A 13164-nucleotide genomic window follows, 5' to 3' on the forward strand; every position below is an offset into this window, starting at 1 on the left:
CTTTATTTGTTTACAAGACAGACCACAGGATGATACCGGCCCATTACCCTTGACCCTAGTCAACCCTCGACAGAGACTTAATGCTGCTATTTGGGAGGCATTTCCTTGCTGCTTGGCACAGGTGGCTTTCTCATTGTTGCATAGACAGTAATGGGAACATCAGTTATTGTCAGGCAATGACTTCCAGGGCATCTTCGGAGTTGCCTGAATGAAAGGGCAAGTGAAACAGAGTTAAGATACTAAATAGAAAATAATTTTCAAAGCAAAAAAAAAAAAAGATCTTTTCAACTATTTCAATTCTCGCTGAGGCCTTCAAATGTCACAGAAATTGATAACACAGAGGTTCTAATGAGAGTCTACATGTACATAGCAAAGAAAATATGACTATTGCCATATATTTAATTATAGAAAATTCATAAAATAAAATTAATGCTCCAGATGTTCATTTTCAAGGGTATGCAGTAATTACTAAATGGCAAAAATGCATATGACTGTAGTATGAAAATTAATGCAGAAATGAGACTTCAATCACTTTGAGTAATTTTAAAACTAGAACATTTGTGGAGTGAAAGTTAACAAAATAATGCTCAAATGTGGGTAGAATCTCGGAGTTAAAAGAACACTTAGATGACACCAGTTCAAAATGCTTCCAGTGACTGAGTTCCTTTTCTGATAATCATCAGACAATCAGCCTTGGATAATGTAGCCAATTTCATAAAGTATTGACCTGACTCGGTGACCCTTAACACTCTCATCCACTAAGAGAACTAACAGTGTATTGTTTGTGGTTTTGCTGTGGTAAACAGCAAGACAAATCCTACTTGCAATAGTCTGCTTCGATTTTGTAAGGGATTTCACTCACAACAGCTTTCGCCTCTACTGTTGTCTCAGCCAGTGATCTAATCCAAGCGACACCAAGTCTGAGGTCTCTATGTTTTTTACATTTGTAGTCTTGTACCTAGAACAACATCCTACACATAATTATCCTGGTGATCTGATGTTGATCTTGAGACTAGAGACACAATCTAGATAAAAATATACGGGGGCAGGGAAAGGACTGGTCTAGACTTGCAAAGTTATGAAATATAAACTGTTCAACCTGGGCTCTGTTGGTACTAATTTAATAACAGCAGTGTTTGAATTCCTAGGTTTAATTTTTTTCTTGCTAATAGTAAATGTCAGAGTTCATATGGATGATAGCCAATACCCATAACCTCAGTTGGCAAGACAATCAGACTTCACCTATTGGGTGACGTCTCTTTCCCATTACAGGCAGCACTGGAGCTCAGGCCTGATTCCAGCCCATTTGAAGAATCTCCTCCTTCCACTGGAAACCTCCTTGGCTGGGTCCCAAACCGAAAAGGCATAATTCACTGAAATCCTAGAATACAAAGTTAGAATAACGGTGGTGCTTATCATTCAAAGATAAGTTGACATTTTTAATGCTACAATTTTGTCATACGTTTACAAAAACATTCAGAAGGTGACATCTGAAGAGTTTATGAGTCTTTGTTATACAAATATCCCTTATAAACAATTTAAAGTTGTATGACAAATTCAAAATAGTCCCAAGTAGTATAAGTATATTGTGCCTATTGTTGTGGTTAGCCTGTGGTTAACAGTGATGTCTCTATTGTGGGGAAAGAAAAGATCAAATTGCCTATCCATATTGACATCAGCAAGCTTGAGTCTTCATTCCCTACCCTTCCATGCCTCTCCACTAAGGTAGGCTTTCTTTGAGAAGAATTTCCTACCCATTCAGATACTTCTAGATAATCCTTTTGTTCCTGTAACCATTTAGTCCACCCACCCCCTATATTATAGTGTGTAAGTTAAGCAATTGGCCTTGGGAGAATTGGGTTCCTGAGTTACCACTGTAATCTGAGACATCCCAATATCATGATCTAAGTAAAAGCACTTAACAACTTGTCCAAAGAATAACAATAATATCTGCTTTCAGGGAATAACAGGTTTAAAGGAGATAAATCATGGGAAATACAATGCCTGACACATAGTTGTAGTATGAGGCTACTTTTTTTGTTTTCCCCGTCACCCAGACTCCCAAAATAATCACACAGAAACTATGAAACTCTATTATTCAAATCACTGTTTGGCCAATTATCTTATATCTAGTATTAACCCATATCCAGTTTTTACATTTACCATGAGGTTTGTGGTCTACAGGCAAGGTTTCAACTTATCTGTCTCTGGCTGCAGCTTCATGGCTCCTCTCTGACTCCACCTCCCTTCTCCCAGCATTCAGTTTAATTTTCAGGCTCTGTTATGCCCTGCTCAGCTATAGGCTCAAAGCAGTTTCTTTATTCATTAACCAATAAAAGCAACACATAGACAGAGGACCTCCCACACCACATAGTAAGTGTTCAGTCAGTAATAACAGTTTTAGTAGATACTGTAAATGGGAAACATTAAGTATATGCAATACATGTACATAAATAAATTCATTATTACCTACTGTTTCCTGTGCCTGGAACTCTCCACAACCCACTGGTCACTCCTTTTACTTGCTAGAGTAAATTTATCCACTAAGTTTGAGTTTTTATTTCCCTTCCTTAGAGGAAGAATTCTTCCATAACCTTTATTGTCTAAGTCTTCATAGACCTCTCTTTGTGTTTTTTTTTATTTATTTATTAAAGATTTCTGTCTCTTCCCCGCCACCGCCTCCCATTTCCCTCCCCTTCCCCCAATCAAGTCCCCCTCCCTCGTCAGCCCAAAGAGCAATCAGGGTTCCCTTCCCTGTAGGAAGTCTAAGGACCATCCACCTCCATCCAGGTCTAGTAACAGTTATAATTTAATTATTCCAATTCAGGATTTCTCAGTCATGGTGCTATGAACATTTGAGATCAAATGATTCTAAGCTGGAGAAAGTTAGACTGTCGTAGGCATTGTAAAATGTTCTTCAGTATTCACCCTCCAGATGTCAACAACAACCTTCTCCCAGAGTTTGACAGTTTAAAAAAGAAAAAGAAAGGGAAGGAAGGAGGGAAGGAGGGAGGGAGGGAGGAAGGGAAGGAGGGAGGGAGGGAGGGAGGGAGGGAGGAAGGGAAGAAAAAAGAAAGAAAGAAAGAAAGAAAGAAAGAAAGGAAGGAAGGAAGAGAAGTCATTGCCAAATATCCCCTGGTAGAGAGAAGCAAAACTTCTCCCCATTGCAAAGCACTGCCCTAATCATTGTTTAAACTTCTCCCCATTGCAAAGCACTGCCCTAATCATTGTTTAAACTTCTCCCCATTGCAAAGCACTGCCCTAATCATTGTTTAAACTTCTCCCCATTGCAAAGCACTGCCCTAATCATTTTTTAAACTTCTCCCCATTGCAAAGCACTGCCCTAATCATTTTTTAAACTTCTGCCCATTGCAAAGCACTGCCCTAATCATTTTTTAAACTTCTCCCCATTGCAAAGCACTGCCCTAATCATTTTTTAAAATGTTTAAAATATCCTCAATCATTCTTTCTCCATCTTTGTCACTATTTAATCCTTTATAGCTAAAAGAGTTTGGGCACATAGTGGACATTTAATAACTCTATCTTGATTTAATTTACATATGTTTAACTATTAATACACAAGGGATAGGAAACAAGAAAATGCCTTTAAAGTGTTTCTTATGCCTAGTAGTCTATTCAAAATAAGTATTCGTTGGAAGTAATAATAAAACTAAAGTATTCCGTTTTAAGAATTTGATTAGTAGACTGTGACCATTATCAAGAAAGGGGATTTTATTCACTGATGATCTTGTATAAACACAGTCACCTGTGGTTTAAATTCACTATATGTATAAACATTAAGCTCAGGGAAACATACACTTACCAAAATAGGCCAAGTCTGATTCCTGTAGAGGTGAATAAATCAATTGCTTCTACTGACTTTCCATAGAAGGATAGACTTGCCAAGGAAATGACGATCAAATGTTCCAGTGACACCCAGAAATTATGACATCAGAAGATTCTTTCACATAGCTTCCTGCCTGCTAATGAATGGAACATCTCAGTTCACAGCTCTGGTAACAAGATGCCTGTTCAATAAAAAACTGAGTATTTCAGAGTTTTGTTCTTGTCAGTGCCTTACTTTTGACATTATGCATCTTAAGCTATAAAGACATATAACTAATCAATCTGCATAAAATCACACTCCTGATTCTCCCCACCTGAGACACATTTCCTCTTCATCACCACCTCCCAGACTTCCTCTACCAATCAACAGCAAGTCCCCCAGTCTCTCTACACCATTCTCCCACCTCAGAGTCGTGAAACTCAGAGCCAGGTTCACTGTGTCTCTGCACTTGGCCTCAACACAAAGGCTAAGAAGAGATTCTGAATCTCTTCTTACCTGGAATTCTTCACGTCCTGGGCCATTTCTTGTCATGCCTGGACCACCCCTTTCTCCTGGTTCATCCAGACAGCCTTGAAATTCCCAAACGAAGGGAATGACAGTTGGGAAGGAAAGACTCCATTTTATACAAACTTGTTAATCTAGTTCCTTGTGCTAGAGTTTCTTTCCTACTAATCCTACCCTTAGGACTCCTTGTCACCCCTCCCCCATCCTGGGTGTCTGTAGCCACAGCTGTTCCATTCAACGTTGGTCCTACTTTGAAGTGCTTTAGTTTAACCTTCAAGCCAGCCAATCTTTAGCTTTACGGAAGTCTTGATAACTGCGTTTATACATAGTCCTCACTGCTGTGCTTCAAAACTTCTTACAGAAAACTGGCATCTTATCTAGGAGTGAAGTTCATGTTGGATAAAAATCTTACCTCTATCTTCTTTCTCTTACGAGGGCTACATGTAAATACATTTATCACAGTTTCATCTTAGAGAAAACTAAGTTTAACTTACTGTGTCAGTCACACAACTGAAGTAATTGCTGCCCATTGTTACCTAGCTCATGACTGTCATCTAACCAGATTCTTAAGATGCTAAACAAAGCTGAAGTTGGTATGTTTGAGACAAGGTAACAGTGGAAATATGATGGGTTTGGGCGTCAAAACTAGATATGAACTTAACAGGAGGTTAACACTGAAATTCTAAACAGATCACCAAAAGTTAATATGTGAAATGGCATTAAAGCCACAAAGTAGAGTATCTTCAAGGCTGCTATTTTTTAAGCCCTTTAGTGCTATTTCAGCAATTTATTTGGTATGGGTTGTGTCAAATTTCCTGTGCAGGTGGGATAATTAAATCAGATAACAAACTTATTGGTGAAAACTGGCAAGATTAAGTAATATATCAGAAGACCAAGTGGGTTTGATCAACAGCAGTATCCACAAGCAATAATATGTAAGTATAAATAAGGAACAAAAGGATTGTGAAATCTCCAAATGTGCTCTCTTGACCATAAGCCCCAAATAATGACCTTTAAATAACATATTCATGAAATACAATAAAAAGATTGTTGTCAAGAAAACAGGCCTATTATCATACTTGATTTGTCCATCTAACATTTTCCCCGAGACTCTACCATGAGCTACAGCACGTTAAATATTAAAAAGAAATGAGCAAAAGCAAATAGAGTTTCTGCTCTAGTGGAGTTTACAGATTAGATAAACTCTAGATGAGATTAGCCAATCTCAATGTAAAAGATAAGTAGGCATTAACTGTGTAGAAAGGGATGGGACAAAGAAATCTGTTTGGTTAGGGAGGGAGCAAACAGCATCGTAAGCAAAGGTCCTTTTCAGGAAGAAAAAAGAGTAGATCTGAAAGGCTGGTAAAAACACTACTGACTGTCAAGTTACACAAGAGGTGGATTCAGAAGGGACAGTGTACAAGAATAAATGTGGATAAGTGACCACAAGATCAAATTTTAGTTAAATGACAACTTGGGAAGCCATAGAATTATAATTTCTTCTGAATGTATTCTATTCTCCTTGCAACCCTGGAGAGGATTTCCAAGTGTTTCCACTACCGTATGTGCTTGATTGTGGCTTTTTTTTTAAAGATTTATTTATTATGTACACAGTGTTCTGCCTGCGTGTATCCCTGCAGGCCAGAAGAGGGCACCAGATCTCATTACAGATCTGTGGTTGCTGGGAATTAAACTCAGGACCTTTGAAAGAACAGGCTGTGCTCTTAACTGCTGAGCCATCTCTCCACCCCCCTGACCATGACTTCTTAAACAGCCGGGTCATGTAACCAAATGAAATATTTGACAACCATCCAACATACAACAATCATAAATTAAAAATCAAGCGAGTAATGAACTTGTTGTGTGTCTGGAAGTGCTTGCCTATCCTGAGCCGTGTATTCTCAAGGTTGCCTTGGCTCTGAGCACACAGTGTGCACACTTTGTAATAAACTTGTCACGTGTCTGGCAGTGCTTGACTATCCTGGGCCGTGTATTCTCAAGGTTGCCTTGGCTCTGAGCACACAGTGTGCACACTTTGTAATGAGCTTGTCATGTGTCTGGCAGTGCTTGCCTATCCTAGGCTGTGTATTCTCATGGTTGCATTGGCTCTGAGCACACAGTGTGCACACTTTGTAATAAACTTGTCATGTGTCTGGCAGTGCTTGACTATCCTGGGCCGTGTATTCTCATGGTTGCATTGGCTCTGAGCACACAGTGTGCACACTTTGTAATAAACTTGTCATGTGTCTGGCAGTGCTTGACTATCCTGGGCCGTGTATTCTCATGGTTGCATTGGCTCTGAGCACACAGTGTGCACACTTTGTAATGAGCTTGTCCTGTGTCTGGCTTGCCTATCCTGGGCTGTATGTTCTCACGGTTGCCTTGGCTCTGAGCACACACCATGCACATACTACGCACTCTACACGCCATCTACACTCGACACCTTAGCTCAGGTTGGAGATTGCAGGTTACTAATTGCAGTGTCTCTACTGTATGTGCACATTTTTCTGCTTCTTATAGAAACATAGAGGTTTAATTATACAAAATAACCCAATGATTTTTAATATTTTCCTACTGTCACCCCTTAGCATGTATCAAGTAAGTATAACTTGGGGTTGTACCATGTCACAATGTTTGACTTCTAAAATTGATGTTTCAGTTGCTGACTTTAATCTCATTTTTAAAAAGCAATTAAATGAATTTCACCCTGGGATTAGGATAAAATTTCCAACAATTGCTGAAACACTACAGACAGATATAAAGATGTGCCCTGTTAACCATCAATAAAAGCAGCCTAATTGGTTTTTCTTCTTCTCAATGTTTCTTGCCAAAAAACCTGAAGAATTATTTATTCTGAAAACTGTGTAACTTAAACATGATATAGTTATTGATGTTGATTGTTCTAAAGAAATATTCCTGTGGAATTTACTGCATCCTTTTTATCCACTTTTCATTGTTTTGTATCATTTTGTTTGTCCTTGCGTACTCTGTGTTCTCTATTGCAGGGATATCTACTAATCTTAAGCTGAGCCATTGTGCTCCCCCATGAATATAATTTTTGATAAGTTCAAAATTTTTCACCTTTCCCTCAGAATTCTTTGTGACTACTCAAAGCCTTTTCTCTATATCAGTAATTTGACTTCATTCCTCTAGTCTGCTTTTTCCATGATTTTAAAACCTGTCCATTAATTCTTAAAGGTGTTTTTCTCTTTAATTGGTTTCCTTATTTCTTTTATCTCAAATTGGGTTATATTTTTCAATACATTGTTCTAGTATCTTGTACTGTGTTCATCATATTCTTCCATTGCTCCACAGTGCAAAGAACTTATGTAAATTCTCCTTCCTCCTTCTTAGGTTAGATTCTAGCTCATATCATGTGCCTCATCCATCTTAACACGTCCTCTTCCTTCCTTCCTCCTTCCCCATTCCCCTCCCTTTCCTTCTTTTTATAACACCCATCTACATGACTATCGCTGACTTTTTCTTTTGCTGATACTCACCATGTAAAATCTTCTTGAATCTATTTCTTCCATGTATTAATCAGTTATTACCCCAATACAATTACGCCCCCAAATCTCAATGACTTCATAACAAAAAAAAAAAAATTCTTGCTTGTAAGACTGCAGACAACCTGCCATTAAGCTCTTTCCATCTTGGCTAACCTATGTGCCTGCCCTAAGTTCCTGGTGTGGCTGGTGTGGAAGGTTCTAGCTCACCTGACTATTAAGCAGACACATCTGTCTCCCTCCAGATTGAAGTTACTGGCGAAGCTCGTAAGGATGCTCTTACAGCTCCTGCTGTTGCACGACTTCTGGAGAATGACGGGAAGTACAGCACTGGCGAGTTCTACAAAGGCCAGAACACAGGAGTTGACACTTGAATCCCAGCACAACTTAAGTATCTGTCTGGGTTTCGCAAATTTTGGAAGCCCCAGATTTGAGGATTTCAACCTTAAGACCCAAAGTGTCTGATTGTACCTTTACCACAGACTGTGTGCTCCCCAATAAGCAGGTAAAAGTATCCAGCAACTTCACATTTTTCTTGACTAAACTGTGCCCCTTAATTACGAGAGATGTAAGAATAAAAGTGTAAAACATCCAAACAAAATATGAACGTACAAACTAGCCACTACAACTTCAAACTTCTCATCTTTCAAAAATGTGTAATAACAAACTATTATTTATCTTAGTGGCAAAATAAAGTGTTTGAGCCAATCAAATGTTGTGGCTCATATCACAACACATTAATAGCAAGTATAACTTATATTTTATTAAATCAAGACTAAAGGTTTTGTAGTTTGTGGAAAAGTATTAATTTCATTAAGGTAGCAGAGTTCCTGCGGATTTGTGTGTGTGTATGGAAGCAAGATGTGAACGTGGAATGCTCTCCTTAATCATTCATTTTGCCTTTTTTTTTTTAAAGACACTGTTTCCAGCTGAACCTGGAGCTCACAGGTTAAGCTACACTACAGGGATCCTCCCTCCTCCACCCTTCCAAACCCAGGATTATAGGCTCCCGGTTTCTTTGTGAGTGATGTGGATCTGCACTTAGGTCCCCACACTTACTGACTGAGCCATCTCTCCGGCCTAAATTCTTGATTTAGTTAAGTGAAATCTTATTTAATTTAGTCAGTAAAAATTCAGTTTCTGGAAATAACTGATTTTTTTTTTCAAACTTTGCCATCCCCCCCCATTTTTTTTTAAATCCCGTCTATGGCGTACATACATCAAATGCCGTAACTTTGAACCCATCTATTTTATCTTACACCCTTGTCCACTGCCCTCCTTGTCAGTGCCCCATAATATTTTAGGTCATGTCTTTGGAGTACAGCGTCCGAGTGTTCAACTACACTGTCAGCTGTCCTGAGAAGCTGGATTTGTGTCTTCATTGCTTTTGAATTCTCCAGAAACCTTAAAAGTGAGTTTTAGGTTGGCCTTTGAAAGCTGTGCCATTGGGTCAGGTGTACCTAGCTCCGGGTGTTCTTGGAAAAGCCTATTGGTCTGGGGTTTCTCTGCGCTCCGTGACATTCGTTTTCTGTTAGATAACGACACTAGGGTAACGTCCCGAGGAATCCGACCCCCGGCCCTGGCTGTTAAGACTGTGCGCCTCTCCTAGCCCGGGATCGGTTTGAAAGACCCTTCTTTAAAATGCCACTCCGAAACCTAGTTACCCGTCCGTTACCAGGGCCTCCGGTTCTGCAGATGCCCAAAGATGTTGACAAGGCAGCTAGGATTTACCTGCCGGAGGCCCAGTCGCTATGGAAACAGCTAGTCGCAAATGCGCTTGCGCAGAAACCCCGCGACGCGATGAAACGGTCTTAACGACAGTAGCTACTTGCGGCGGTGACGTGACTTACGGCCGCCCGTCGTAGCGCGTCTTTCGGCTCGAATGCCGGGGCGGGAGTCCGAGCGGGAACGCTCCCGTTGCTTGTCCGCGGGCCGGAATGACCCAGTCGGTGGTCGTACAGGGTGAGCGGCCCCCTTGTCCCCCGGGTCGCCGCGGAGCCCAGGCACCTGCTTGTCTTCCTAACGTGCTTCTCTCTCTTCCTCGCAGTCGGGCAGTGCGGAAACCAGATCGGCTGCTGCTTCTGGGACCTGGCGCTGAGGGAGCACGCGGCGGTCAACCAGGTACGCGCTGAGCCCCCCACCTGTCACCCGGGCCCGCCAGCGGAGAAGAAGGGGGTCACTTGAGGCTCTCGCTACGGGGTCCCGACTGAGCTGGGACTCGCTGTGTAGACCATGCTGATCTCATTTGAGCGATTTTATCTATGCCATAAATTGCCTTTATGTCTTTATCATAAGTTGCATAGGATCTTCTCATGCTGAACGTAGCTAGTTTGATTTTTAAACCCATGTTGCTGTAAGTCACAGGCAGAAGACACTGGCCAAAGAGTTTGGTCTTGGGTGTCCCTAATTCTCAGCGGTCTTCCTTTTTTTTTTTTAACGTTTTTGAAAGGCAGTAGGCTCTATAGGTGAAAGCGCTATAAAGTAGATAACGTATCAGACGATCTAGTATCCCAGGAAATTCTCACTTGGTGTACCAGCTGTACAGTCCTATAGGGCATACGTTTTTCATCACTCTCTCAAATTTAACCAGGTGTTCTATTGGTATCTTACTCTTTAGACGCAATTGGAAGAACCGACCTGGGTTTCTTTTTCTAAGAGCTGCCTGGTGGCCCTTTCAGCGCTGTAGAATTACTAAAATTGGAAGGATTTAGGAGAAAATAAACTTAAATGCTTTATTTGCTTTGTGTTTAGAAAGGAATTTATGACGATGCACTCAGCAGTTTCTTCAGGAACGTGGATACCAGGTAAGGGGATGAGAGTTTTTCCCTGCATTGACATTGATTCCTTCCTGTTATGTCAGCAGAGTGGAAGGCTTGCTTACGGGGTTCTGGAAGCAGTCCCCTGCTGTGATGGTGTCAGCCATGTCTGCTGATGTGACTGAAGATCATTCTCATGTCACGTTTTCATACCTGCCGAGCAGCAGGCTTCCTTGACAGGAAGGAACAAAAGGAGCCTTTAAAGAGATTGCATTAACTTTGGAATGATATTTCAGTCAGAGAAACCTCAGCTTTTCACTGAGGGTACCATGTCATGGGTCGGTTTTTATTGACTATTTGACCTTAGAACAGAGTTTCTCAACCCATGGATTGAGACCCCTCAGGGTCCAACAACCCTTTCATGGGGGTCACATGAAGAAGAGCTGCTACAGGGAGGGGTTAGAGCAGTTCACTTACTAGAGGCCCTCAATATCCTCATCACGTGTTCGCAGATGTGTCTGGGTAATAGTCCTTTCACGTGCTTCTCTCACTAGCTCACTGCTACGCCTTCCTTTCTTGATAGTCGCGTCTTCAGTTATTACATAATTGAATAGAACTAGATAGGCCATGCGAGAGGACTAAGAGAGAGACAGAGGTGGGGGCAGAAGGTCAATATGTGACATGAAAGCAGGAAGGAAGCTTTGGGGAAAGAAACAAAAGCAGAAATGTTTGAAAAATGATATAATGAAACCAAATTCTTTGCAAGTTAATAAAATAAAATTTATCACATATTTGACAGTCTGAGGATTTTCATGTAATTCTCATCTACCTTGTGGGTCATATACTTTTAAATGAAAGCAGTGTATTTCCTCAGTCTAGAGTTTGGAGAGGAGGGGAAGGCCTGGACATCTCTCTCCTGTGCTGTGGGTTCCAGCCTCTGTTCCACAGGTGTGGTACCCAAAACCTCTTATGCAAACTGCTACTACCACATCTTTGTATACACCTGCCTATCAAATTAATCCTTTTTAACAACATGATAGGAATATACCAACAGTGGAGGCATGAAAAAACAGATAGCAAATACTTGGACACTTTTCATAACATAAGGTCTTTTTGCAGGTATTCATCTGCTTCATGGGTAATAGGCACATGAACAGATAGAGATGGCTGGATTTAAACAAAATTCTCTTTAGCAAAGCGGGCAGGTGATTGGCGTTGACCTGGGGATTACAGTTCACTTACTGCTGGCCTGTCGTACCTGTGTTTAATCGGCTCCTCATCTGGTCTCCGTCTTGTGAATTATAATGACCTGTACGCTATGCTCATTCACAGGTTGTAGTAAAATTCTAGAAATGGACTGAGTGGTATGTAGTCTTATATCATTTGATGTGTTGGCCGTAACAAAATAGCTAATTAACAGTAACTTAAACAAGAAAGATACCCACTTATCTCACAAAACTGAAAATGCCTCAAAGACATAGACACTGAGGCTGGCAAGGTGGCGCAGCAGGTCAGGGGCTTGCTGCCAAGCTGAGGACTTGAGTTTGATTCCCCTGGACCAGTATGACAGAAGGGGAGAGTGAAAGCGAACACTACCAGTCCTGGAAAGTCTTATGACCCTTTCTCAATTTCTTTATGTTTCAGAGTGGGTGGTGATGGCAGCAGTATTTCCAAAGGAAGAATATCTTCGTTAAAAGCACGAGTAAGATGCATTTTCTAGGGTTCTTACTTTGTAACATGGCAGTAAAATTTGAGTTAATTGTTTCTCTGTGGTTTGTCTTTCCCTTCTGGTTGTTGGTTAGTAGTCTTTGATTTTAAGAAAAGGAAAGGTTAACCAGGTATTGGTGGTGCACGCCTTTAATCTTACAATAGATTACATGAAGAAATATTTTAATTAACCTTAAATTGTGAAAAAGAACAATATAACTTACAGCTCATGAATTCTTGAATTTATAAATTACTAGAGAAAATACTCCAAATTTAAATTCTCTTTTTTCAGGCAGTTTTGATTGACATGGAAGAGGGAGTAGTTAATGAAATTCTCCAAGGACCACTGAGAGATGTGTTTGACAGCAAGCAACTCATCACTGATATTTCTGGCTCAGGAAACAATTGGTGAGAAAATACTAAATGTCATTTGAAAAAGTTGAGCATTCACTGCCTTGTCCTAATAGGTCCTGCTGTAATGAAAGCAAAGTGCAGTTTGCCACACAAAAGTATATGCCTCCTCTTTTAATAATTAATTAGTTGATGATGATGCTTTATGATGCTCAGAAGCTGCCAGGATTTACTTTCAATCCCACTTCTGCTTTTTTTTTTTTTTAAATAGAAAACTAATCATGAGAAATTGATATCCTAAATTCTTAAATGTTTTAAGTACTTTTAAAAATTATTCATATTCAGCAGCAACACTAATTGCAAAAAGCCCACAAACTCATGGAGACTGAACAATGCTCAAGTGAATTACCACTGGGTCAAGGAAGAAATAAAGAAATTAAACACTTCTAAAATTTATTGAAAATGACCGCATAACATATCCAAACTTATGGTA

The 13164-nt window shown here is 40.3% G+C and overlaps 2 protein-coding genes across 4 annotated transcripts in view; one reads left to right on the forward strand and one right to left on the reverse strand.

Annotated features, from left to right (window-relative positions):
• Fam229b (family with sequence similarity 229 member B) lies at window positions 1-9717 on the reverse strand. Of its 3 annotated transcripts, none has more exons than XM_041655048.1 (5): window positions 9589-9717; window positions 8068-8197; window positions 3824-4028; window positions 1243-1381; window positions 1-204 (listed from the first exon to the last, which is right to left on the reverse strand). In XM_041655048.1, the coding sequence occupies exons 4-5, from the start codon at window positions 1365-1367 to the stop codon at window positions 87-89; spliced, it is 243 nt and encodes an 80-aa protein (XP_041510982.1). In that variant the 5' UTR covers window positions 1368-1381; window positions 3824-4028; window positions 8068-8197; window positions 9589-9717; the 3' UTR covers window positions 1-86. The 3 variants fall into 3 exon arrangements, with proteins under 3 accessions (XP_041510982.1, XP_041510984.1, XP_041510983.1); XM_041655050.1 differs by having other exon boundaries at window positions 3824-3980; window positions 9533-9597; XM_041655049.1 differs by having other exon boundaries at window positions 3824-3983; window positions 9533-9597.
• The window catches only part of Tube1 (tubulin epsilon 1), a 20015-nt gene continuing 16558 nt past the window's right edge, over window positions 9708-13164 (forward strand). The window contains exons 1-5 of the mRNA XM_041655046.1: window positions 9708-9819; window positions 9905-9978; window positions 10609-10661; window positions 12258-12315; window positions 12613-12728. Coding sequence (XP_041510980.1) covers window positions 9795-9819; window positions 9905-9978; window positions 10609-10661; window positions 12258-12315; window positions 12613-12728 — 326 coding nt within the window. The 5' untranslated portion in view covers window positions 9708-9794. The remainder of the gene's footprint in view (window positions 9820-9904; window positions 9979-10608; window positions 10662-12257; window positions 12316-12612; window positions 12729-13164) is intronic.

This window comes from Microtus oregoni, unplaced genomic scaffold (assembly GCF_018167655.1).
Source record: "Microtus oregoni isolate MIOR12 unplaced genomic scaffold, Mior012 000006F_ref0000085, whole genome shotgun sequence".
NCBI lineage: Eukaryota > Metazoa > Chordata > Mammalia > Rodentia > Cricetidae > Microtus > Microtus oregoni.